The 25805-nt window shown below is 48.3% G+C and overlaps 7 protein-coding genes and 4 non-coding genes across 11 annotated transcripts; 3 read left to right on the forward strand and 8 right to left on the reverse strand.

The window, feature by feature from the left end:
- Positions 1-74: 74 nt before the first annotated feature.
- On the reverse strand, positions 75-677 carry ALT_7094 (putative mitochondrial inner membrane protease subunit 1; the record flags this gene model as incomplete). The annotated part of the gene is made up of 2 exons (XM_033557375.2): positions 75-254; positions 318-677. 2 exons carry the CDS (start codon positions 675-677, stop codon positions 75-77), a joined length of 540 nt encoding a protein of 179 aa, XP_033413266.1.
- Positions 678-1569: 892 nt separating this feature from the next.
- Positions 1570-3715, reverse strand: ALT_7095 (uncharacterized protein; the record flags this gene model as incomplete). The annotated part of the gene is made up of 5 exons (XM_089600185.1): positions 1570-1589; positions 1645-2100; positions 2172-2341; positions 2777-3306; positions 3398-3715. 5 exons carry the CDS (start codon positions 3713-3715, stop codon positions 1570-1572), a joined length of 1494 nt encoding a protein of 497 aa, XP_089455647.1.
- Positions 3716-4559: 844 nt separating this feature from the next.
- Positions 4560-7555, reverse strand: ALT_7096 (rRNA-processing protein LAS1; the record flags this gene model as incomplete). The annotated part of the gene is made up of 13 exons (XM_033557373.2): positions 4560-4643; positions 4701-4727; positions 4779-4913; positions 4966-5057; positions 5107-5317; positions 5366-5399; positions 5455-5526; positions 5578-5665; positions 5755-5783; positions 6206-6646; positions 6703-7188; positions 7247-7386; positions 7436-7555. 13 exons carry the CDS (start codon positions 7553-7555, stop codon positions 4560-4562), a joined length of 1959 nt encoding a protein of 652 aa, XP_033413264.2.
- Positions 7556-8773: 1218 nt separating this feature from the next.
- On the reverse strand, positions 8774-9946 carry ALT_7097 (uncharacterized protein; the record flags this gene model as incomplete). Its single annotated transcript, XM_033557371.1, has 1 exon — positions 8774-9946. One exon carries the CDS (start codon positions 9944-9946, stop codon positions 8774-8776), a length of 1173 nt encoding a protein of 390 aa, XP_033413262.1.
- A 6627-nt stretch (positions 9947-16573) lies between these two features.
- ALT_7098 (uncharacterized protein) lies at positions 16574-17653 on the reverse strand (the record flags this gene model as incomplete). The annotated part of the gene is made up of 1 exon (XM_033557370.2): positions 16574-17653. The coding sequence occupies one exon, from the start codon at positions 17651-17653 to the stop codon at positions 16574-16576; it is 1080 nt and encodes a 359-aa protein (XP_033413261.2).
- Positions 17654-18824: 1171 nt separating this feature from the next.
- ALT_t146 lies at positions 18825-18914 on the forward strand. Its single transcript is given in 2 exon segments — positions 18825-18862; positions 18879-18914. It is a non-coding gene; the product is annotated as a tRNA-Asn (tRNA).
- A 648-nt stretch (positions 18915-19562) lies between these two features.
- Positions 19563-20060, forward strand: ALT_7099 (VOC family protein; the record flags this gene model as incomplete). The annotated part of the gene is made up of 1 exon (XM_033557369.2): positions 19563-20060. The coding sequence occupies one exon, from the start codon at positions 19563-19565 to the stop codon at positions 20058-20060; it is 498 nt and encodes a 165-aa protein (XP_033413260.2).
- A 1039-nt stretch (positions 20061-21099) lies between these two features.
- On the reverse strand, positions 21100-21196 carry ALT_t147. Its single transcript has 2 exons — positions 21159-21196; positions 21100-21135 (listed from the first exon to the last, which is right to left on the reverse strand). It is a non-coding gene; the product is annotated as a tRNA-Asn (tRNA).
- Positions 21197-21717: 521 nt separating this feature from the next.
- ALT_t148 lies at positions 21718-21806 on the reverse strand. The gene is given in 2 exon segments: positions 21718-21753; positions 21769-21806. It is a non-coding gene; the product is annotated as a tRNA-Asn (tRNA).
- Positions 21807-22083: 277 nt separating this feature from the next.
- ALT_t149 lies at positions 22084-22175 on the reverse strand. Its single transcript is given in 2 exon segments — positions 22084-22119; positions 22138-22175. It is a non-coding gene; the product is annotated as a tRNA-Asn (tRNA).
- An 826-nt stretch (positions 22176-23001) lies between these two features.
- ALT_7100 (putative NAD+ kinase) lies at positions 23002-24749 on the forward strand (the record flags this gene model as incomplete). Its single annotated transcript, XM_033557368.1, has 5 exons — positions 23002-23031; positions 23084-23131; positions 23207-24200; positions 24264-24540; positions 24593-24749. 5 exons carry the CDS (start codon positions 23002-23004, stop codon positions 24747-24749), a joined length of 1506 nt encoding a protein of 501 aa, XP_033413259.1.
- Positions 24750-25805: the final 1056 nt, after the last annotated feature.

Genomic DNA, 25805 nt, shown 5'->3' on the forward strand with positions numbered 1-25805 from the left:
ACCAACTCCGAACTCCTAACCTTTGCTCCAACTATACGCCGCAAAGCAATCATTTTGTAACAGTGGTAACCCGTCTATTCCTCGTCCAACTGAGCTGGCTGCAATGTATTCTCCACCCATTGCATCTTCGACGGTGGCCAAACCCGAGCAATAATCTTCCCATTGATCAATCCCATAGGGATGGGTCCATAATTCCTCGAATCCCTCGACCAGGGCAGGTTGTCCCCGCCGAGATACACATGGCCTTCTGGTACCTAAGCACAGCACCCAATTAGCAAACTGCCAGTAGCCCACAACCACCCACTTCAAATCCCTACCTGTATCATCTCCCGACTCGTGCCAACCTCCGTACTAAACGGCAAATCCCGGCAGACAAAATCCCCCGGCATCCCAATCACTCTCTTCGCACCATTGACGCCCAGGAACGTAGGATGGTAGAACCGAACCACATCGCCGACTTCAATCCCCCGCCCGTACTTGTGCACCCGCGATATCATCAGGTAATCGCCGCGCGGGTTGAACGTCGGGTACATCGAGGGTCCCTCGCTGAGCTGCACGGTGATCAGGTGCTCCCAGACCAGCGTGCATGCGCAGAATAGGCCCAGACCGTCGAGGGTGAGGCGGAAGACGGCGCCGGGCGTTGCGCTTCTCAGCGCGGAGCGGAATATTCGTTCCATTGGTGTGGTCAGAGCATTTCTGGATTGTCTGGGTGTTCTGTTCTGCCGGACTGATTGGAGCTACACTATATTATTGCTTGTAGGCGGAGAGGCGGGACGGCCGAGGAAAGTCACGTGCTGTGGTTCTTCGTTTAAAAATTCGTTTCGCACTCCGGTTCGTTCTGCTTTTGTTTTCATCTCTTCGGTTTGGAGAAGCTGAGGCTGATTATTTCCACAACCATTATGTCTGGTAAGGGATGATTCAGCTGGTCTTTGCTCTACAGTTCTGAGTGATCTCATCTTCGAGGATTCACGTTGCGTAATGCCTGTTTTCAATGTGTTCTCGATTGTGCAGGATCTCAGCTGAATTGCAATCAACAACAATTCAATGATTCAATCATATTGGAATCCCCATCAAGCACAGTTGCTAGTCTCCATACCTATCAACACCGCTTCTAAATTGCTAGAGCTCGCCGTTTCCGAAATACAACACCAGGACGCGCGAGTGTGGACAGAGAAGCAAGATGAACATTATACGTCTCGGCTGACCACAAAGTGGCGAGATATCCCCGAACGCTGTCTTAGCTTTGACCCCATTTAACTATGGGACTGGGATGCTGGACAGCGTGGGTGGGAGACAATTAGATATGAAATAGTGTCCGTGGTAATGATATTTTTTTCAGACTTTCGTTCCCTTCCTTCGTCGTATGATGAGACCCATGCTCTTGATAGTACTAGGGAATCCATTCTCAAAATGCTCCAGGGAGAATTTGCTGCGTGGCCATAGATGGCTGAAGATCCTCAGATATACTGCTCGGTAACCAGCCGTGCACACCCAAGTCATCATACTTTACAAGTATCATCTTTTTCATCAAGGCCTATCTCTCGGTGACCCAGCTCCATCTTACATATTCTACACCATGGCGTCGGCATCTGAGACAATCGTCAGCAAATTCACAGCTTCTCAAACATGCCCCAAAATACTTACCAGGACTCAGGTTGGGCGGCTCGATATCCTTCCTCTTCTCCGCCTTGGCCTTGTAGTCAACCCCGAACGCCTCGTCCCTCTCCGCAAGTAGCCCATCAAGACCCTTCGGATGAGCGAGCTTGACTTTGTCTTCAGATGTGAAGCTAGCCATGAGCTGTGGAGCTCCCAAGGGAAGTGGATCGCCCCTGTCCACCTGCCAAAAATGATACGTTTTTCCGTACAGCGGAATGACGTCCCTCATCTCTGATGTTTCCGCTGCCTCCCAGGCAGGCTTCGGCACTCCGGCGGGAGCAGGCATAATTAGCATGCCGCTTTTGACCTCAAACTCATGGGTGTGCCATAATTTGCGTTCCTCGGACGGGAGGGTCTCGAATAAGCGCGGCGAAATCATGTACTCGACGCCGATCAATCGGGCATTAGGCTTGGTGGAATCGTATATCAGACACTGCCTGAGGTCTGCATTTCAGATCAGCTGTCTTTTCTTGCAGAAGCAAGGGAGCTATGAAGACCTTCTGTAACATGAGTACAATAATGATTCGCTTCCACGGCTCTTGTCGGATCCGACGCATAGATATGAAATGCATTTAGATGGGCGCAGATCTGTTTGACAGGCGTGAAATCTTGGACCATGCTGGCGCCGCCTTCCAGGACACGGCTTTTGGTGGTGAGAGGCGAGCCGGGGATCCCATCTTGGTCTCTGGGAATGTGTTGATGACACGACATGGTTGTGCGATACAATTTTGCAATTGCAAATATTGAGCTGGGGGATATGATTGTAGAACGAAGATTGTTGTCCCAATTATAACTGCAGCTCGCCTATTGCTTCGGATGTCTATTCCGTTGAAAACAGGAGTTTCGTCCATAGTTGACGTCATGATGATTGTTGCGGGTCAGGCCACATTTATGATATTCCCAGCTTCACCTCTGAGGAGAAACAATAAACCTCTGGAATTCGCGTTGCCAACCGACTACTTAGCCCCGTGCTCTTGACATGGATCCATCAAGGCTTCCAACGTCTGTGCGGAGATCAGGAAGCTAAAGGTACTCGATCTACCCGAGAGTACCTGACTGCGCGGACGCAAACTATAACCAATCAAATGTCATATCATGCCTCTGCAAAATCCTTGCTGACTGAGAAATCCAATTGGCCTCGGTGTTGTTATTGTCATAGTAAAGGGGCCCATCTTCTGCTAGCCGAGCCGCGAGATCCGAGGTGGCATTCCAGAGCTCATCGCTGTCAGGCAGTGAGAACTGCAAGTCTGCAAGAGTGAGAAGACTTCTCCCTCTCTGGGTCCTGTGGAGGCTATTACGCGGGCCGTTCTTGCATTGAATATGACACGACCTGCAAACTTTGTAAAGGGCGAGTGCAAAGCGCTTGACTTCCTCGATGCTTACCCAGATGAAGACATCCGGGACGGAGTTGCGGCTAACCTGGGCTAAGATCTCTGGGTAGAAGAACATGTTTTTGCGAAGGCAAGTGTCAGTCAGTGTCGTTAATAGACGAGAACAGGTCGTGGGGATGGTTCGGGCGAGACAAATGTCAACCTGGCTATGAGTGTCTTTGAGGAAGGCGAAAATGATCTGAAGAAGGATGGCTTGGTATGTTGCCATGGGCCAGGGGCTTTGGATTTCGGACTCTGAGTCTATGGCTGCCCAGTTGTCCTATCAGATTGACATCAGCTGCACGACTCGAGTACATTGCCTTTGAATGCTTCATTGGGTAATCGAACGGGAAGGCAGGCGAGTTACTCACTCGCTGTTCGTAAGCTAAGGAACTAAGCTTGTCATGTAGTTTGACTGCATGACACTGCATCTCCTCGTCCCCAGTCATCCAAAGTCCCATCATGACAACAGACTGCAAGAGAATCGGAGGCTCCAGACTAGGCTCGAAAGTCGCTCTATGCAGAAACGGCCAGACTGGGTGAAATTCCTCAAAATATATCTCAACATACTGCAGTACATTGGGCCCCTTCCATGGAAGCGTACAGTCCATGCGATCTTCAGCAGTCGAGCACGTTTTCTGGTCATACTGCTCATCTTGAAGTTCGTTGATTATGCTGTCCATACGCATGGTTCGAGCGTTCTTCGGATTCCCCAGATGTGACAAGGAGCATTGGAGACCTCTCCGTGAACATGCTTCGCAAGGGGCCCTACCATTGCATCGCGTCTTTCTCGAGCGACAGTGACTACATGCTATAACCGTGCGACTAGATTCCAACACCCTGTCCTTATGAAGGGCCCGAACATGTTGACGTAAAGTATCACTATATATCATATTAGAGTCAGTTTCATTGCCGTTGCGAGAGAGGTGGTGCGTGTGAGCTTACGTCCTGGAGAAAACTCTGTCGCAAAACGGACACTCGCACGCTGGCGCTTGACTATGAATCGCAGAGTGCCGAGTAAGGTGTTCTCTGCGCCTGTAGCTTCGACTACATCCCCGCTGGGGACAGCGAAATGGGCCTTCGTTGACGCTGGCAGCGGTTTTCATGGTAGTAGATCTGGTTTGGACTGTGCTGCGGGGGACCATTGCGTGCCATGTGCTGGCTGTATACTTCTTGACAACTGGTAAAAATTAGTCAAGGCTAAGAGTGGGTCGGATGAGGTTCGTGAAAAAAATAGCTGGAGGAGTCGTTCACATCAACGTAGATGGCAGATGGGATGCCGAATATGGGATACCGATGGATGAAATAGAGATGAAGTTAGGGGAGCGACGGAAGGCACTATTCCGTTTCCTACATGACTACCACGACTCCAATGCACAAGGCTTACAGTATTATTTAGCGAAGAGGATTCTTGTCATGGAATTCATCAATAAGATTTTAAATCCCATCTTTCACAAAGGCGAGTAGGAGTATAGTCATGTTTACGCAGAGTTCAAACAATGGTGTATTCAGACTATTTCCCCATATCACTCGCTACATAGCATTCTTCATCTCTCTCAAAGCTGCCATCACCTCCACTGGATCAGTCTTTCCGGTTTTCTTCTGGATCTCAGGATCCTATGTAGCGGTCAGACGATAAGTATAATTAGAGAATGAATCTCTGGATCTTCTTACATTGACTCTCATAAACACATTGTGCAGCTAGACAACCTCGTCAGCTAGAGCAATCAAACGGGGCGAACAACTCCATACCTTCTCGTCTCCGATAGTAAACTTGCCCTGGGTCTGTTGATGCTGATTTGCGTATGCTTCTAGCCTCTTAATCGGTTCTGATTGAGATACAGCAAGACAGAACTTGACGTTACTCTTGGTGTACTCGTGGCCGGGCTACACGAATCAATAATCTGCATCAATGAAAAATGGTCTCTTAACACCTTACATAGACTTTGGTGTCATCGGGAAGCGAGGCAAGAGTCTCGTTCAACGCTTTGTGCATCTCTTGAGCATTTCCCTCGAAAAAGCGACCACATCCTGCTATTGTGAGATTCATTCGAAAACAGCTGTGAAACGGACATCTCACCTGCGATGAACAAGGTGTCACCTGTAAACACCACTTTTTCGTCCCCATCCTGCATATAATAGCAGATACTATCCTGAGTATGGCAGGGAGTGTGCAGTGCTTTGACGGAGATCCGCTCTCCGATCTTAAATGTTTCCCCATGTGCAGGAGTCCGCGTGACTGATTGACACTTCTTTCCTCCGATGACTGGGAGTTTACCAAAATGTTTCAGCTGTATGTGTTAGTCAGAAGAGCGCATAAACATAGCTAGCTAGCTCACCATCTCATCGTTGCCGCCAGCATGATCCCAGTGACTGGAAGCGCACGTTAAATACTGGTCTCCCTTAGCGACTGGATGCCGGGACATACTGATGCGTGTTGACGATGGCCGTCAGTTTGATCTTGCCCGCCTTGAGTTGAGCATCAAGCTCTGGAGCTACTCTAGCAGAACGTCAGAGTCGATTCCACAGGCCAATTTGACGAACAACATACTCTGGCGGATTAGCCGGGTCGATGATGACGGACTCTTTTGTGGGCTCGTCCGTCACGAGGTAGGCATAGTTATTGCCCTTCCCCGTCCCTGTACATAGCGTGAGCGTCAAATCCGCTTGGGTAACCAATCTTGAATCAATCAAGACCAGACACAAGGCATTGGTACATCCAACTTACACATAGGAATCGACTGTACATGCATGGTTCTGACGTGATGTGCCCTTAAGTATCGAGATCCACAGTATGGTCTGATCGCTCTGAGGAGGTTCATTGACGAAAGTGATAGAGAGAGAAAATGCGGGGTGATACTGAGATCATTTACTAATAGGCGGCATCTCCATGAATGAAGACTATTCGGAGCATTACCTCATAGTAGCTCCGGGTCATGTGGTTGGCGCTAAGCCGTATTTGGAAAATTATATACATCGCTCAATGGTCTTCCCTACGACTTGCACAAAATGACATTAATATAAAGGGTATTCCTTGATGGATCATGCGAGTGGCTACGATCTCTTCCGATGTCGGTGAGTCGGGCGAGACGGAGATGGTGGGTTTTACACAGTCGCTCACTTCGCTCCATTGCTCCAGTCAAACTATCCCTATTGGTCTGGTATCCCATGTGTCTAACCTTTCCCACCCGAATTTCTGCAGCCCTTGTAGTTCATCTTCGGTGTGCTGGGCATGTGTCGTACTTCCAGATTTTTTCTGTGATCGAAGTGGAGCGTTGCTCTGATCTCTAGCAATAGGAGGCAAGCGATTATCCTCTGAGCGAACAGCGCCTCTGAGCAGATCTAGCCAGCGATTCGAATTTTGGTCGCAGACACTGAGAATGTATCCGAGAGAAAGAGATTGCCGAGCTGTACTCCACTCTGCTGAGTTCAAGATGTGGTCCAGCCACATATAAACCGCCTCGCACCGGGGATCATCTTTCGTATTCGGTCGTCTCGTGAATGCCAGTTCATTGACCAGTTCCTCGGTCAGAGCTGGTAAAAATGTAGGATGACCTGCCGCTACACACTGTAGTGATCTGTCCCACTTGGTGAATGCTTCATCCATGGAATCGCCAAGCCTTGTAATATGTTAGCTGCGGGTAGTCCACTAACGTTGCATGAAAGGCACACTTACTTTCGTCCCTTCGGTACAATTATTGCATCCTCAATGAGGACTCGAGAAAGTGAGTGAGGACTCCTGCTAGACGCCTTACATACCGCTACCAGCTGCGCCGCAAGGAAAGACGATTGCTGATCTGACTTCCTCTTCTTCCGTGGTGGCTCTGTAAGGTCGCCCTGGCTCGCTGGATGCTCGAGAACGGTTCTGACGATGCTCCTGATTTCTTCTACATTGCCATTGTCGGCATCGTTAGAGACCGCAGAGGCAGGCCTTCCTAATACAAGCGCAACGTCAGAGTCTGTCTTGGCCCAGTAATAGTCCCAGAGCCACTCTAACGAGCGTTGCGTCGCGTTGCGCAATACCACAAGAGACGGTAGCTCTCTATGGGTCGCCTCGTGGCGCAGCTCAACAAACGATGCCGGAAGCCCGAGGTCAATCGCTCGTTGAAACATGGTCTTCCTCTGTCCATGGAGTTTCGAGTCAACAAGACCCGTTACGAATCTGATAGGCCTGCGTTAGAGATGCCCTATGCGTCACAAATGAATAAAAAGGGACTCACCGACAGAAAGCAGCCGAGTAGGTGGCTCGAATCGAGAATATGGAATTTTTCTGAGCATCGTCGTGAAGAATCGCGTCCGTTAATAAGGCGGTAGCCTCAACCGGATGTGGAAGGTTGCCACGGAGCTTCCAGACTCCGACCTTGGGGGTGTTAATCATGATATTCAAGCGTAATGTAGAAACTACGTACCGTAGCGCAGGCATTTGAGCGCAAATCTGGTCCATCATAGGCGGGCGGAGGGTAGAATTGATTCCGGACAGTGAGTAACTGGGAATGATCCTTCCACGGTGTAAAAAATACTTTTGCCATTTTGCTCCCTGAATCTTTCAGTGAAGAAGTATCCGTAATTCCCTCGTGAGTTTTGTTCTATTGTTTGTCCACTGTATCTGATCGACGGGATTTTTATACCGGGGAATTGTTTTTCCCTCCGAGTGTCCCTAGATTTGTGCCTTACCCATTAACAGTCCAACTACAGTACTCCGTCCATTCTACGAAAGGTCAACAGTTGCTCAGTGTGCGATATGGCATGACATGTCCCAATTCAGCACAGGGCGCAGAGGCAACGGCGGTCGACGACACTGTCATTCTGTGTCTGGAGCCTGTACGTGGAAGTCAAAATAGACCAAGTACGAGTCTAGAATGAGGCTTATCAGACGAGATGCATGCACGCTATTATAAGTATCCATACTCCTCTTCAGGTAACGCAAAGGATGCTCTAGAAGCGGCGAACTGAACTGTCCACCTGCGACTCGCCTGTCGAAGAGTGTTACACCACACAAGGGTGGTATTCTGCGCAAGGGATAAGGGAGTAACAACTTTGCAGAGTTCCAGACTGACAAGAATTATCAGCAAAAGGAGGGGAGGGCAATGAGACTCTGGATGTGGAGATTTGTCCCCAATGAAGCATTCCTCAGAGACATGGCGTGGACTGTCACACAGAATCCCCCTTCCTCAGTATCCGGCGGCCAGGGAAGCGAAATCAGATGTGGAAAGGATAGAAAGAAGGCAACAGTCGAAGAGTATATGGGGAGAAGGCAGGAGACCGTAGTCACGAGACTGGCCCGAGAATCCGTTCAACTTGGAATCCAAGGGCACAGAGCATGGAGTCATCACTTTCAAGCAAGATATCAGCTTACATTCATGCAGCTTATCGGTGCCTCTATTGTCCAGGATGAGGAAGCATTCAACTGATTAAGAGAGTAGACTGCTCGTCTCAAGCTCTGATAGAACATGAGGCATAAGGAAGATATGAAGGACTAAATCAAGAAACCCCTTTCGAGTCAGATCACTACACAGCTCAAACAAATTGTAGTCTTAGCAAGTTGCTCGTCTATTTGTTGATTGTCTATCTAATGCATGTAGCTATTCGTATCATTGTACCTTCTGTTGGGTATCCTCGTCACGGTTCGTGCCTCTCATAAAAACCAAAACTCCACGCTATGCCATGAAACAAAGAGATAAAGACAAACGAGAGACAGGATATGTCGAGTGGGAAAAAAGAAAAGGCAAAGAAACAGATTCAAGAGTTCATATCCACCCATATGCATAGTTCATGCACGGCTGATTTTCCAGACCGAAGAATTGCTGAGGGACTACCCCGCCACCTTGGTCTACACTGCCATCGTCCTCGAAAAAGAATGACTTGTTAAGCATATTCTGTGCTGATTTCACAGGTTGCGCATGTGTCTGAGGCCCCAGTTGCGGTTGACGAAGATCGGCACTGTTGCTGGCTTGCTTCTCTGTGGTCACTTGCGAATCATCATCCTCTCCGTCAGCGTCCTGATTTTCAGTCTCGTCGTCCGGTGACGGCGTAAAAGTCTCCTCCAGCTTCAACCCCTTGCCGTTTAATCCAGTCAAGGACGCATTCAGCGATGGATCAGGATGACTGTACAGGCCCATCCCGACAAGCTCGTCCTCCGGCTCCTCCTCAACCGCCTCCGGCTCATCAAATTGCTGAATTGGAAGAAATGGCGTTGGAGGTCCAGAAGACGGCGCGCTCTCGTAATTCGACCCCGCAACGTCCGCCCCGGGAATACTGCTGTTCATGGACATCATATCGAAGGACCAGCCTTCAGACATGGGCGGAGCCATCGCGGATAAGCTAGACGCACTGGCGTCCCAAGTGACTGGCTCGGCCTGCGAGCCGTTCATTTGCAGGAGGTACTGTTGCTGCATAATTGTCGGATCTTCTATGCCGGACAAAGATGAAAACATCGCAGCATCTGAGGTGGGATACGCAGATAGAATGTCCTCGCCACCGTAGGTAACCGGAAGCGTGTTGGATGACGAAGAGCATAAGCCTGTGCCAGCAAGGTTTCCAGACATAGTGGTGGCCGGTAAGTACTGCGAGGTGGAATATCCTGTTGATTGCAGTGATGCCGGGTGCCAACTCATTGGTCGCGGTTGGCGTGTTCTGCGCATGGCGGAAGCCGCGAGAGCAGCTTGGATCTGAGCCTGATAAGACTGCTGCGGCAGGTGCCGGTACATTGGTGAAGTGTGCGACGTGGTGGCCCTTCGCTTGGCAGCAGAAGAAGGACTGTTCCCAGCACTCCGAGGCTTCATCACCCGACTAGTGTGCTTTGGTCTGGGGAAAGCATACATCAAGTCACGAAACGTCGATGTTCGGAAACATGGCTGGTTTTCTGGGGAAATCCAGTAGGGGCCTGCTACGGAGGCTTGTGGTTGCCAGCAGTCGGCCATTGGTTGTGATGTTGAGAGTATCAATCGGATCAGAAATGGTTAGGATGGTTGTCTGGAAGAGGATGGAGGTGTTGGGCGAGAGAGGGATAAGGTATGTAGATAGAGCGTTGAGTTATATGACAGATGGAGGTGGATCGAAATCCATGGATGACTGCAGTAAGATACACAATAATAAGGTCAGAGATCGAGACTCATCATATAGAGATGACACAAGGGGTCACAGGGCGCTCATGGCAAGGTACCGAGCGAGTAGTCATGCAGAAGGAGGGAAGTAAGTAATAAAGTAGTAACTTTAGCCAGATAGTCTAGAGATCTTCGTTGTCTCCATAGCATCAAATTACTTTCCCTTCTTAGAAAAAATAATTATTCATTAATGTGAAATAAATAGAAAAAATAAAAAATAAAAAATAAATTATTTATTAATTTTTATTTTATGTGATGAATATGGGGTCACTTGTTACTCGTGGCATCAACTTACATTTCCGATCTACCGTCCGCCCCAGCTCCACGATCCAAAGGTTGGGACCCCATAGCTGACAATCTATTGGCGGACATGTGTTCAATAGTGAGATGACACAACGTTGACAGTAACAAAATAGGTGACTTGGTCCGCGTCTCACAGGGGGAAGAATGGAACAAGCAAGTCGGCTAAGGGACGGAGGAGGCAGGCTGGTCTGGTAGTGGTAGGGATGGAACTGGAAGGATGTGACGATGCAGAGCGCCATGCCTCAGCTCAACGGCTCCACTGCCTTTCCATGGTCCATGTCCATAGCATTAATTCTTTCCTCTACCTGTACTACTCGTGTAGAATTCTTATTTTTCTCTTCTCTAGGCTCCACCGCCTTTTTCAGAAGTCCGGCTTGATTTCTGGACCCTCTGGATGTGCTGGACGGTTGGACCCCATGCTAGTGGTGGTAACCATGGTGCCGCCATGTTGGTGGAGCCGGAAATGCTCAATACCTTACCACTGGCGGGGATGATCAGACCCATGAAAGGCTTGCAAGGAGTTGGGTTTTCATTGGATGGGATTTCAAGGAGAAAATAAAAGAGGAACGCTTAGAGCAGGGTAGGAACCGGGAAGACAGAGATGGAACCAGAAAGATAGAGTGTCCTCCGTAGTACTTCGTAGTACTTCGTAGTAACAACTAACTTAAGTTCAAGGCCCGAGTGTGACTAAGTGACTGCTATGTAACTTACGGATAAGCGGCTACCTAGATAACCCAGAAAAGTTACCTTTGTGATCGGGTCGATGGTTGCACATGCATCAAGCCAGCCTTTACTATTTGAATATACAAGTAGGTGTTAATGATGGACCTGGAGATCACCGCCCAAGTTCCAATGCATATGCAACTATACATCAAGCTAGGGCTCATGGCTCTGTGCTATTATCATCAGTAGTGCCTGCTTACGGACCTACGGAGTACTGCTGATATGATCAACAAGCCAACATTCAGATGAAGTGGTATCCGTACATATCAGGGATAGAGTCGTTCAAAGGGATCATGGCTAAGGTGTTTGGCAGAGACATCTGAATTAGTGGGTTTCCGTATTTTATTTTTAATTTTCCTTTTCCTCTTATTTTTTTTTTAACTTTTCTTCTCGCCCGAAAATTGGCCCTATTAATAAGTGGCTGCGATGCTGTGGAGAGACACGCCCGGTTTAGTTTAGCAGGTTCGACTTAAAGGGTCCCTCTTTTTCTGGAATGTTGTCTCTTGGTGTTTGAAGCCACACTAGCAAATTTCGACCTATCATCGCTGGCGCCCGCTGCTTTACGGTTACGGCGTTCGGCATTCAATGTCTCTTGGAGTTGGAGGCTGGTCCACATACTAATAATGTTTCTTCCTTCGCTGAGTCTGGCCTTACCTCTATCCATCATCATTATTACGGCGTAGGTCCGCATTATGTATTAGGGTGCACCTAAGGTATCTCTTGAGTGCCTCCCCGCAAGTTCATTCCTTCGATGCGTCACATCTTGCTATGCTCAATACCTCTTACGCAAGGGTTACAATTGCATCGTCGCTCCAAACTGAACGAGGTCAGCCTGCAAGGCATTTCTATATGCTGTCTATGATATCCAGTTGAGCATTGCCTTGTTGCCTGTGCTACACCCTTGTATCACTATAAATAAGGCATTCTTCGGCCTCACCGGGAACCTCTCTAAAGTTGTGATCCGGTATCTTGTTTTGAAACCAACCGCTTGGGGAGAGTTCATCCACTATCGTCATAGGCTTGAATTCACGTTTCTAGTGCTGCGGTGGATAAGGTTGGACACTTGGACTCATAGATTACTCATGAACGGCTAGACTTCGTAACTTCGTAATCTCGTAATCGGGGGGACGCCAAGCACTCCATACCAAGCCTTCGGCCGTCTGATTAGGCGCAGGATTTCGGAGAGACTAAGGTAAGATCAAAGAGTCATGTGGATGGTGAGATTTTATCTTTATCTTTGTCACAGCTTTACTATTATTCTATGTGGCTTGTTAGCCCAGGACAAGGGCGTAAGACATTTAGTGTTATTGAAAATAGAAAAAAATGAAAACAAATATTGATTATCTATGTGACACTGGTTGTGATCAGCATTAGCGTATGACTTTCAGCGTCAATAATATCATCTAATGCACTACTCCGTACCACCAGCAAATATCCAATATTACCTGTTACAGATAAAAGAATTCTGCAGGGTATCAATGTATCATCTACGAGCCCACTATCTTGTTCCTAGGTTTGACGGAGAGCCAAGGACGAAATATGCTCAACAATTTAAAGTGGGGTACTATTCATTTATCAACTGACACTTCGGCTAGGAGTTGAGTCGAGGCTTAGGATTGAGTATCACTTTCTACTTCGTGTCTTTGTACTCCATAGTGGCTCCATAGTGACGAGGGGCCAACGCAGCCTCAAAGAAGTTGATACAGCGTATGAAGCACGAGTTTCTTAAAGGGGCACATGATTAATAAGCTCCGACAACAGTTCTGAGAGATCGACCAACGTCACAAAGACATCAAGGCTCAATCAAGGCTCAAGGCTCAAGGCTCACGACATAAAGTTCGAGGTTACAGCATATATCTCGGACCTTCTGCTCACTTCTAGCGGTTTAGTATGCTTTATGGAGCATGGAACCGAGTATCAGCCATCAAGCCATCGGGCAAGGCGGACTCTCATGCTCCTTCCCCCGTGTCGTCCCAATCCCTGCTTCCAAGGGCGGTTACCATGATTGCCTGTGTTGGCTCAGGCGATTGTCATCGAAGCTCAGCATAACGGTCATGTACACGAGATAGGGCGGGCGAGTCCGTGATCTGACCTCCGTAAACTCCGTACTCTGCGTGTATCCAACATTTCTATCGAGTATCGACATCGACATCGCTAAGAACACTACCAAGAAGGTACTAGTTGATCGGATGGTTGAGATCATCGTTGGATTGCTGTGCGAATCAAAGGCCGCGGATTCCAGGAAGAAACCGCCGAGTAGTTGGAACGCATGTGCGGACCCACGGGTAACGCAGGGGGCTAGAAAATTAATAGAACAAACGGGGGCCTGAGTCAGGGGTCGGTACGTAGGTAACAATTCTTACGAATTTCTTGAAGCCTGCTCCTCTGTGGGCTCTGAGACGCTGACGGGCAATGCAAGTGGGTATGTCTCCTGTACGGAGTATTGTGCTTAGTCTTACTGGTAACCGCTTAGTGTGCTGATGATCTATCCATTTGATCGCTGGTCTCCACCTTGAATGGCGTTGTGCAGGGATCCTACCAGGTAAAAGGGAAGGCCGACGCATACTTTGCTCCCTACTGATTTGCCCTGGACTTGGACCTGGAGTTAGTCAGACAGTTTGTCTCAAATAGCAGTCCAAAATCAATTCCATCTCATTCCATTCGCCGATCGCTCGACAATAACAGCCCGCTTGCATGCGAGCTGGGGCCTCGGGGAGAAAATCCATCACAAGAGATGATCTTATCAAACACCCACAGGCCACATTGATGCTACAGTATCAGCTGGCCTCGAACTAGTCTAGCCCCTCTAAGTCCATACACTATGTCTTGACTGCGGGACACGGTCGGCATCTCTTCACACCCTTCACAGGATCAGGGACAACTGCCTCTCGTTGTCAATAATTAAACACTACAAGACGAATCAAAAGAGTAATCATGACGATCGAACTGATCGTCAAACACACTATCCTTGGAGGTGTAAGTAAGTAGTAATCAAGTCTCCAAGACTCCAAATGGGGTTGACTTGGCTGTCTCCGCCTAATTAGCGCCTCGCTGCTGTACCAGGCTCAATCCAGCAACCCCGAAATGGCGGTCACAATCCGACCGTCCAAGACAGGAGAAGCCTGGAACTGGGCAATAATCGACGACACTACCTTAGTTAAATTCCACAGCCAGGTAGAGATCACCTCCAATAGTTACTTTCTCGGACTTGATCCACATAGCGAGGCACAGGCAGTAAGCATCACACGGAGACAAGGGATGTCAGATCAGAAGACATTCAACTTGTCTGGTTTCCATCAAGGTTCGCTGAATATGATTCAATCCTGTTTTGAAAGAGCACTCAATCCAGCGCCAGATTCCAGCCACTCAGAGTCTCAAGAGCGCAAAGCTCAGGCATTGGAACACCCACTAATTGATTTGACTTGCCTTAGTTCCATGTCATCGGGGGCCAGATCCTGTGATACTTTGGGAAAGAACTGTAGCCGATTGCATTATCATTGGTCAAACGATGTGTTCACTGTGGGCTTAGGCGCCATTCAGCATTTTTAATTTCAGTGTTTCCAAAAGGTCTTTGTCATCTCGCCTCGGCCGCGCAGCCCGCGCTCCAGCTGAGTAACCACTAAGTTCATCCTTGAAGGATTCGTGGCCCTTCAATTACCATGTTCGGCCGCGTACTCCGTCTACCACAGCCACTCACCGTTTAGAATGTATGTGTCCTCCGGCGACTACTGCAACCACGCCGCCCACCCCAAGCTGTCACTATAAGACATATCAACCGCAGCAATATGATGACACAGAGTGTGCCTCATATGCCCCGAGATGCAGCTGCATCCCAGCCTGCAGTGCCAGTCCCCTGTTAGCATCCTTAGCGGGATGCATCGTACTCAATTGTAGGATTAGGTTTATTTCACTGAAACCAAATTTTCATTCCTCCCTGCCGCTGCGCGCCGCGTGCTACGTCCGAGCGCCACAACGTCTGAGCTCACCCTTTGTCGAACTGAACCTAAACCTAAATCAGGAAACTCAAGAACCTGGTGGCTGCCGCCTGGTAGGCTTTATTGTTAGGGGAGTAAGCCGACCTAAGTGGATGGTTCTCATGGAGCCTGTTTTTGAGAAGAAGAAAGTTGGCATCGTGTGACTGGCAAAGCTTCCAGAGTTGCAGACTAGTGACTCAAAATGATGGCGAGTTGGCACACTGCTACACTTGGTGGCGGAATCAAAGGCAATGCACGCTGGACCTCCTACCGAAATCCAGCACCATAGACCCATCTAGTAGATACGCCTGGTCCGGAGTTTGACTTTGAGAAGTTGGGAGAAGGATCCAACGACAGGGTGGGTCTACACTCTGCACTCTCTGCTCAACCACCCTCGAAAAGGAGAAACAGCGTCAGACTCATGTTCTGCCCCCTTCACCAGAAGGATTTTGTGGACAGCTGCAGGTAGCCATGAGTCAAATGCGTACATGCATATCACACATGCATATGACTACTACTTCGTACGGAGCACACCAAGTACGTAAGGCAGTGTACTGTTTGGGTGCCCGACCAATCATGGCTCATGGCACCAGGTAGCCCCTCGAATCTACCTTACCTTACATCCATATCGAGATCGTTGATATCAGCAAGGACAGTGTAGAGATGATACAGTGATTCTCGAAATCGGACTGACCTCCAAAGACACATCATTTGTTTGCCAACCCCACAGCCAAGAATTCAGAGTGAATATATTATTTCGCCAACAATTTCCTTTCATACAGTGCAAGAAATTTGTTTACCTAAATGCCTATGGAGCGTCTCGTCAGTCGTGCAGGCTACTATTCGAATATCTGAATTATAAATGAAGAAAGCCTAGTTTTCTCAATCTAGCTACGGACTATGCTTAAGTACACAAAAAATAGTAAGTAATGTAACTATATAAAGCTGTCATGCAGCCGCCTCGGTCATATATAGCCCAGATTAGAAGTGGGATCAGAGGCAGCGGCCGCGTAGCCCTATTATAAGAGCTGTCACTGCTTGTCATCTTGGGTAGTGCTAGTTCTGAATAGCTTCAATATAAGAGAACTTTGTGTGTAAGCTTGATATGGAAATATTAGATCCTCTACAGTCATTCTTGAAAACTGCTTGACTAATACATACTTAATAACTCTTTTCTGGACCCATGCAAAAGACCTTAGCACAGATCAGTCATTGAGCGGGCTGCGAGAATCAAGTAGCATAGTAAAATGCACCCTGTATGCTACTGCATCCTGCTACATAAGGTTTACACAGTGCGTACAATAGAATTCCATGGAAGCCGATAGTGGATATTTACGAATCACGTTAATAGAGCGGCCTCATGCTCCTATTCCTGCTAGTACTATTCCTACTGCCGCTCTCGAGCTGTCTGGCTTACCAGACTACCGTCAATCCTCCTCCCATTTCAAATCATAGATTCGTGAATCTCTCTCCCACCTAATCCATCATCTGATGGCTGTTTCATCACGGGGAACCCTTGGGCCTCCCTTCTTAGCAATGTCTCGTTTTTCCATTTCCAAAATCCAGACTCTCTGTCATTTGTGGGTAAATGACCCATTGTATCACTTGGGTCGGTAAACTGTAGGCGAGCTAGCCAAGCTGCTAGATCAAATTCATGATGTAGTTGTCCATCAACAAGCATTCGGATAGTCCCAATATGCTCATATAGAGGCTGTCCGTATTGGGAGGTATGATAACTCATATGAAGAAGACCGCCTATCCAGCCCTGCAGATATTCACAGAGCCACTCCGGGCGCGTTGTATATGATGACAATGTCTCTGAGATTTCACTTTGGTCTCTCCGATCGAGACCCCAATGCCGCGCCGACCAATGCTTGTATGTGACATCTTCTGGTGGGAAGGCAAGCTCTAGTTCCGCAGACTGGAAATCAAGAACAAGGGTGTCGATCAGCATCCCGCGATCCTCAAATTCCTGCGTGGTTCGACGATATTCAGATGACTCATCTTCCTCTTTGCGTCTTTTTTCTCCCACAGGTCCATAGCGGAGAAACCGCTCTAATGCAGCATAGAAGGACCAGTGGAACCCTAGCCGGCCGCCATCGCCGAATTGGCTACGGACAGCGCGCTTCCCAATGATGTGACCGAAAAGACGGACATTCGCGTAGAGGGTCGATATGTGGGTTGTGAGACATGGCACCGACAGCCATGTCAGAAAAAGATCCAAGTCATCCTTGACTGAAATGTCAAGGATATAGTCGACTTTCATGCGTCCAAGGATCGCCCGAGTCTCGGATGAAATTTGATGATTTGTGAGAAGCAGAGGCAGACAGCTTGAAGAGACAGCCATGTTCTGCTGCTTGTAATAAATTTTGCTACCTCCTCCAACCCATGCCTTGTACCTAAGATCGTTGTATTCGATTCCATCGGATTGCAGCGGAGTTACAGGCGGGCTGAGCGGCGTATAGAGCACATGTTCAATGATGAGTTCTCGGAGCTCAAATGGGATTTCAAGGAACAAACACATGAATAGGTTCTCTTTAGGGTGAGTATTTCAGAGAGATATAGTCAACTCACAAAGAAGCTGAAGAGGACAATCTGTTCCTGCGGAGATGAGGCTGTAGTTGACACCCACTATCTTGAGTACCCCAAAAGTCCGGCTGTGAATGTCTTGACACAGGAATTAAGTAGAAAAGAAAATATGTGCCAGGTGACCATACATCCTATACTATGCCCATTTACTACTTTTTGTAGTAGTTTATTGAAGTACAGTGATGCAGTAAAAGTTTTGAATAACTCCCACTCTCAGACTGCCTACATCAATAATGACCACTGTCTGAAAACGGATAGCCCAAAGTAGGTGTCAAATAGGCAGTTTACGGGGGATTTAGGACAGGCAGAATATTGTTTAATCAGGGGGTGTGTAGCCAGTGTGGTTAAAAGTTTTGCTGCGTCGTACCGCGGGGCCTTTTATTTGGCCTCTCCAACTCAGGGGCATTCAGCCAGGCAACCATCATCGATTGCCTCTGCGGGGCGCAAGTCTCCTAGTGCTTATCTCCCTCTTGCGGACCTTCTAGCAACTAGTCACTATGGGACTTTCGCTTGTGTCCAGGCTGGGTACAATAAGAAGGTTATGCCCCATTTTGTTGCGGTTGGCTCAATATTATTTCCATACTCAGTTCTTGGCAGTGGGGCAGGAGAACAATCGTCATGTCTTCGGGGGTGAGACCGATTTTGAGAATCACTGTATGACCTGACGCTCTGCATGGCTCTGTGGACAAACAGAGGCGAGCCTCAAGCAAAGACTGCACGCCAGCTACATAAGTGATATGCACCGACCACATCCTAGCATCCTGGAATCCTGCATCTTGTCGTACAGTCATGGTCCATGCTGGGGTGTGATGTATCAAAGGCAAAGCAATTCCAACGGATCATCAAAGGATCTTCCCTTGTACTTCACACCCCTCTACCTACCTGCCTGCCATTCGGGGAGCAATGTCTGTTATGCGTCAGACAGCGTAGATGGTCCAGATCGGTTTCATACGGGCAAGAAACCATGGCAAGGGGATGAATGACGCCCTCACTCGCGCTGATCCCTGAGGCGATTCCATGGATTTCCAAGTCCAGTGATTCGATCTTTAACAATGCTTTGTCTTTGTTTATAGAGCTTTAAATGCTGCCGGCAGAAACAATAACAAGTCTCCATGGCCCAGCTGGTTAAGGCGTCCGACTGTTAAACAATAGCTTGTGCAATCGGGAGATCGGCAGTTCGAGCCTGCCTGGGGACGAATTTTTGTGTCTTCAATATCGATACTTATTTTTGCTGAGCTTTTTTTCTTTTTGTTCCTACTGTGATCAGCCGTCATAGGTCGGGTCCAGCAGGCCGCCTTCTGCTGCGAAAAGTAAAGTATGTTCAGAACGTGGAATAGGGGAACCTTGGGTGACCTTGGGTGGTGGACGGACGGTCCAGCGTCAGTTTAGGTGCCATCATTCAGCCAGGTGTCACCCGATTCCTAACGTATGGTAAAAAGGCCATATCCACCAAGGCGGATATCACCCAGGACCCAGAAATATAGAATTGCAACTGTCATGCTGCTCCATGACACACGGCTCGTGTTACTTTGCTGCCCAGAGTAGCTCCCCGAGCAGATAGATCACAGTATACCCATGCTGATTAGGTTCATTTGATCTCCTTTTGCCTTTCCATTATTGTTTCAGATGCTCCGACAATAACTGCACTGCTGCCTAGTTTCCCGTTGGCTCTTAAATCACGTGCATCCCGCAGACTCCAACGAATCCGACAAGTATAGAAGCTATTATGTTGCAACGAATATGAACCTGTCATCAATTCTTCCCTTAACACTACAAGACGTATTTGGTACACCTGCTATCACAATTTTTATTCTGCTCCTTCCTAGCACGCCACCTCTAGCCTAATGTCCGTTGGCAAACTCACGACCTGCCTCTGGTTCGATGGCCAAGCAGAAGAGGCCGCCTCGTTCTACACCTCCATATTCAAGAACTCCAAAGTTACGGGGCGCCACTACTACCCCGAAGCCGGCAAGGAGTTCCACGGACGCGAGGCCGGCAGCCTCATGACTATTGAATTTGAGCTCAATGATCAGAAGTTCGTCGGCCTTAATGGAGGCCCCCACTTTAAATTCACTGGAGCAATCTCTATCATGGTCAACTGCAAAGACCAGGCTGAGGTCGACTACTATTGGGATAAGCTCGGCGATGGCGGCGATAAGAGCAAGAGGCAGTGCGGCTGGCTGGTGGACAAGTTTGGCCTGTCGTGGCAGATTGTGCCTGACGACTTCCACAAGATGCTGAATAGTACAGAGACAGAGAAGAGGGACCGTGCGTATGTTGCTATGTTGCATATGGAGAAGCTTGACATAGCCGGGCTACGCAAGGCTTTCGACGGGGAATAGGCTTACTCCTTACTGAATTTCTCTGCTTGGATAAGCTGACGTCAGTACTCACCGTAAAAGTTAATACGCGATAGGCAGCGAAGTAGTCGAGGCGCTCAAGAGTCTGGCGGGGGATCAAATAGGCCATGATATATGTATTAGGCGTTTACAGTATCTGCGTCCTTGCCATTGTCTTCCCTTTTTCATTGGTGAGTCGCGTTGCAAAATGGGAGTGCCCCCAATACATAGGAAAAATGTGGGTGGAAATGCAGAGTCCTATAATGACCTGTTACCCATCCGTCTGCAAAAGCATTTGATGTTGAATGACGACATCACATGTGATATACTTGTTCTAGAAGGGATTCAGTGCCTGCAAAGGACGTGTGAAAGTCCCTGGGTATGGAACGTGAAAAATAGCACCTGTCCCGAATCACACCCCAGACCTATTGTCGACCCTGACACCACCGAAGCATCGGGCCGGTACTCCCGTGGTAACCACAGCAAATTAGCTGAATTCCAAGTGATCCACGCCTTATCAGTGCTCCTGTCGCTGAAAACAAGAAAGATTGAACCGTCCCAACATCAGTTCCAACATATGAATAGTGATGTTGAATGATTTGACAGAGGCGGCTCTTACAATTCAGATGTTTGTAGGCATTGTCCACTGACATCCTGCTCAAGTCACGGCTCGCTTGGGATGGGCATCAAGAGAATCATCTAGTTGAACGCAGATGGGGGAGGAGAGAGCCTTCTTTTTTTTTTTTGGCTCGCAGGCCTTAGGCTCTGACTGGGAATCGGCTGATATCTGCAAGTGCTAAGGAACAGAAGCATGGTTCTCAGAACTTTAAGAGCTGTTCAGAACTGTTCAGAGCCAGAACATGGTCATATGCGCATCTCTCTTTGAGAGATCAACTGGATATGCTTTCACAAAGTCGCCGAATATCCCGTTCCCGGGAGGGCATACAGCCCTTAAGGGGCAAAAATACCATGAGGAGGAAGAACGAGAGTTCTATGCATCAAAAAGTCAATGTACGTTTTTACGCTGATGGGGTACAAAAAACGTCCCCAGGCAGGCTCGAACTGCCGATCTCCCGATTGCCGAGTCCAAATGGACTGCGATAACAGTCGGACGCCTTAACCAGCTGGGCCATGGAGACATCTGATTGGTTAGGTCGACACCGCGCGTGTCTCAAGTCGGCCTGAGTATCATCGAGTCGGAAGACGTGGTCAAGTTAGGACATTGAAGGTAGCTTCTCGGCGGCGGTCATTTAGCCGTACGTGTCATTGGAAATATGACCAGTCTAGACGCTCGGATGTGACTGAAGGAATCAGGGCCTGGATCTGACTGGGAATCTGGAATCTGGATGCCTTGAGTGTTCATCTGGTAAGAGTCTCCAATGAGGGAGAGGGCGTAGTACCAGCTCGAGAAAGACAAAAAGGCTAGAACTTTCTGGCGCGGCGGTAATAGTGTTCACTACTCTACACAGCCTCAAACTTGATTGCTGCCTGTGCCACTGTTGACCACCGCAGCAACTCAGGACGCATTGTTGGCCACTCTCCAATAGTGCATCAAACAACATAGCAGGCGCTAATGGTAAAAAGTTTAATGACAGAGTTTCTTGTAGGATGGGTCTGGGAGTAGGGGATGCAAAGAAAAGAGAAGATGCAAAAATAAATTCGTCCCCAGGCAGGCTCGAACTGCCGATCTCCCGATTGCACAGCTATTGCATAACAGTCGGACGCCTTAACCAGCTGGGCCATGGAGACCAATTGTTGAAGATCTACTGAGAATTTTGGATACATGGGGTTGGAGGCTTTATATACCCATTAGGCCTCGCAAGGTCCTTTGATACAGAGAATGTCTTGTCGGTCTAGCCCGCCGAGTGGTTGCAGCCTTGCAAGAGAATCTACTATTGATATTACCGAATACAAAAACATTTAGGCCTGCAGGTATTAGGTTTTAAGACAACAGAGTTGGGTCAATAGAATGGTGGTAAACTGCGACCTGGCAAAAAAATAAAATAAAATAAAAGGAACAAAAAATCGTCCCCGGGCAGGATCGAACTGCCGATCTCCCGATTGCTAGGAGCAGCTAGCTTAACAGTCGGACGCCTTAACCAGCTGGGCCACGGAGACCACTTGTTGAAGAACGCCGAAAATGAAGAGTTAATATCTAGAAAAATTAAGCCCGAGAGAGGTAGAATGCGAATGCTGAACCTACACCAATAGGACAAAAAGACAGCTTTGCTGCTATGTTTGTTGGCTAATGTATGATGGGAAGGAGATCAGCATGGTCCGGCAGAGACCTCATTGTTTGGCCTCAATATTATACTCGTCCTTGCGATGGTGATATCGACGGTCAATATATTACACCTTTGTTTTGCTGAATGGCTCATCTATACATCTCTCAACAGGTATACTGCATTGCGTCGTGCTCACGTATATAATGCCTTCCGTTCTATAGTTGGTGTGGGAATGAATGCATCCTAGTATGGCCTTGCTTTCAATATAGCTATCAGCTACTGCATCAGCACACGCAGTGTATATATTTTTGTGTGATCCCCGTCAAACGTTGTTGTATTGAGCTATCATGGAGATATATATTCCCCGCCATGGAGAGATTGGCGTACCTCCCCACCAAGCCAAGTAGACAGACTATTCTAGCCAAATGACACAATTGGATATGTTGGAAATACACACCAAAACCATGATCACAATAAACATCAAATTAGCGCCAACAATGAGCGCTGGCAAGTATTCAATTCATATGCTGTTCAGCAGGATTAGGTATGATGACTGTTTGAGCCGTGTAACGACGTCATACCCACTTTGACCGGAACCGTAACAAACTCATTGAACGCAACAAGTCAGCTTCTCAAACCACACATCATGGGACAATAGCGTCAGAAGCCATCAGAAAATTACTCGAAATTGATAATTCTGAGAACAGAGCCGTGGTATAATGGAGAAGGGGCTGTCGCAGGACGACTTTGTAAGTCGCCAGATCCTCACCGGAGGAACTGCCAAAGCTGACCTGACGGAAGGATCATGGAGGGGCAATCAGCGACACAGAAACGCATAACCAGCTGGAGGTACGACAAACGCACAAACGCACCAGGAATTGGTCTCTGAACCCTCTGCTAACTGCCAATACCCCTGCCTGATAGGTCGTGCTTTACCCCGATTACAGTCACCGCCGCAAGTCGTCCTTGGTTTCGGTAGACGACCCAAGATCCAGACCACACCCTGACAATACGGACGAGAGAACGGCATGTTTCGTGCACTCATTGATCATGGGTGAATGGATAACACCGCTATCCAAAGACATCCGACCAGATGTGAAGCCAAGCAAAGCGCACGAAACAACTCCACAAACGAGCGTCGTCGACGACGACGCGATTAAACCATCTGAGGCGAAGGACCGAAAGGCTCTCAGGACACTCCCTACAGTGGTGCAATCACGGCACCTGACCAAGAAGCAGCTGTCGGATATGGCATGGAATGTGCGCAAGCTGTCGAAGAAACTAGGGAGCATCAAGCTCAAGCTTACGGTGAAGAGCGTATTGTTGGTGACAAAAGTACGCGACGAATCTCTTGTCGTACTTACACGGAAGGTTACCCAATGGCTGCTCTCCAAGGATCGTTCTACAAAATATGTCGTCTACGTGGAGAAGCGGCTGGAGACGCATCCGGACTTTGGAGCGATTCAACTCGTCCAAGAAGAACCTACAGCCGAAGGCCGGCTCAAGTACTGGGATTCAAATATGGCTTGCGAGGAAGCACATCTATTTGACTTTGTTGTTACACTAGGAGGGGACGGAACAGTTCTCTACACGAGCTGGCTTTTCCAGCACGTCGTACCACCCGTACTCTCATTCTCCTTGGGGTCTCTTGGATTCCTGACTAGATTCGATTTCAACCAATATCAGAGCACACTAGAAACGGCGTTTAAGGACGGTGTCGTGGTAAGTCTCAGACTGAGGTTCGAGTGCACGATCATGAGGAGCAATCGGCGGCCGGAAGACGACGCATCAAACATAACGAAGCGGGATCTTGTCGAAGAACTGATAGGAGAGGAGATGGAAGGAACATTGACCCATAGACCGGACAAGGTTTTCCAGATCCTCAACGATGTCGTGCTGGACAGAGGGCCGAACCCCAGTAAGAGCGTCCCTGAATGCACTACGCCTTGCCGGGAAATGGATCCCTGACTGACCCTATCAGCGATGTCTCAAATTGAGCTGTTCGGTGACAATGAGCATTTCACGACGTTGTTAGCGGACGGCGTCTGTATAGCGACGCCTACCGGTTCGACGGCGTATAATCTCGCAGCGGGAGGTTCACTGTGTCATCCAGAGAACCCCGTCATTCTCGTCACCGCAATCTGTGCCCACACTCTGTCTTTCCGACCGATTATATTGCCAGACACCATTGTTCTACGTATGGGAGTGCCTTATGATGCCCGAACGAGCTCATGGGCAAGCTTTGATGGTCGAGAGAGGTGGGTTCTGTGACATGGAAGCTACACTGAGATTCGCTGACAGCCATGGTAGAATCGAACTGCAGCCGGGCGATTATGTGACTGTATCCGCATCACGGTATCCGTTTGCAAATGTGCTACCCCACAACCGACGTGGTGAGGACTGGGTCCAGAGTATCTCCAAAACTTTGAACTGGAATTCGAGGCAAAAGCAAAAGACCTTCAAATAGCGCATGCTGCTGCCAACGCGGCGCCAACCTGGATATACTGGTATGCAGTATGACTTGTATACAGAGGAGCCGTCTTACATTGTTGCATACGAGTATTATTGGGTGAAAGGCATGCACCTGACGACGATCTCTCACTCATTCGCTCTCGTCTGCTCTTGTTCAGTTTCATACAAAGCGCATAATCTTGGAATCATCTATTTTGGTGGCCCTCAAAGGCATGTCATTGTTGGATATCGCATAGCCGAAGATAATTATCTTGAGTAATGGAAACTGCAGTCCGATCGAACCTTCGATTTTGTGTCGTTTGTTTTGAAGATTTTCTCTTCTGCTCTTCGCTCTAGAAGCTTCGTATGGGTCGGTGGGTTTCCCGGGCAGCCTCAGGCAGACTATAAAAAGCCTTCCGCCGCCGCAAAAATTCTTCCCTCTGCTCTTCCACAGCCAACAACCATTCGAATTTGCACAGCAGCATTGTCCGCTCAATTGACTATGGAGTTACATGCAGACTCCTGCAGTTGATTTAGCTTTCAAGATATGTGACAATAATATTACTTTTGCTCATTCACAGCGCACCATTTCGCGACTCACTAACTCTGGGTAAGTCTTACCTTTTTTTCTGTCCTGTCTCGATCCTCAAATCGACCAACAGAGCCCTCTGGCTCTCTTATGATGAAAATTTTTTCCTACATTCGCAGTTTCCACGCTAGCCGTCGCCATGAACCCATCATAGACGTGCTCTGTGCGCATTATCTTCCTTGGATGTCTGATTCTTGTTGGTCATTTGGCATGGATTTGAGCATGACTTTCTGTCACGGTCAATGAATAGGCGCTAATAATGGCTTTTAGTATAGGTTGATTGAAATTAAGATTTATCGTGGTCGTTGACGGGGTGGATTGTGCGAAGTTGGTGTCGCTGGCCTGGCCTTCTGGATATTGGATAGCTCCAAACGACACTGTCTCGACTAGACTGTGTTGAAGATAGATATAATGATGAATTTGCTCCCAGAAAAGCTTCGTTCCTCTCCTGTGTCTAATGTGCTTCCACTCCGTAACCACGTA

This window comes from Aspergillus lentulus (genome assembly GCF_001445615.1).
Source record: "Aspergillus lentulus DNA, contig: Alt12, strain: IFM 54703, whole genome shotgun sequence".
Classification (NCBI taxonomy): Eukaryota; Fungi; Ascomycota; class Eurotiomycetes; order Eurotiales; family Aspergillaceae; genus Aspergillus; species Aspergillus lentulus.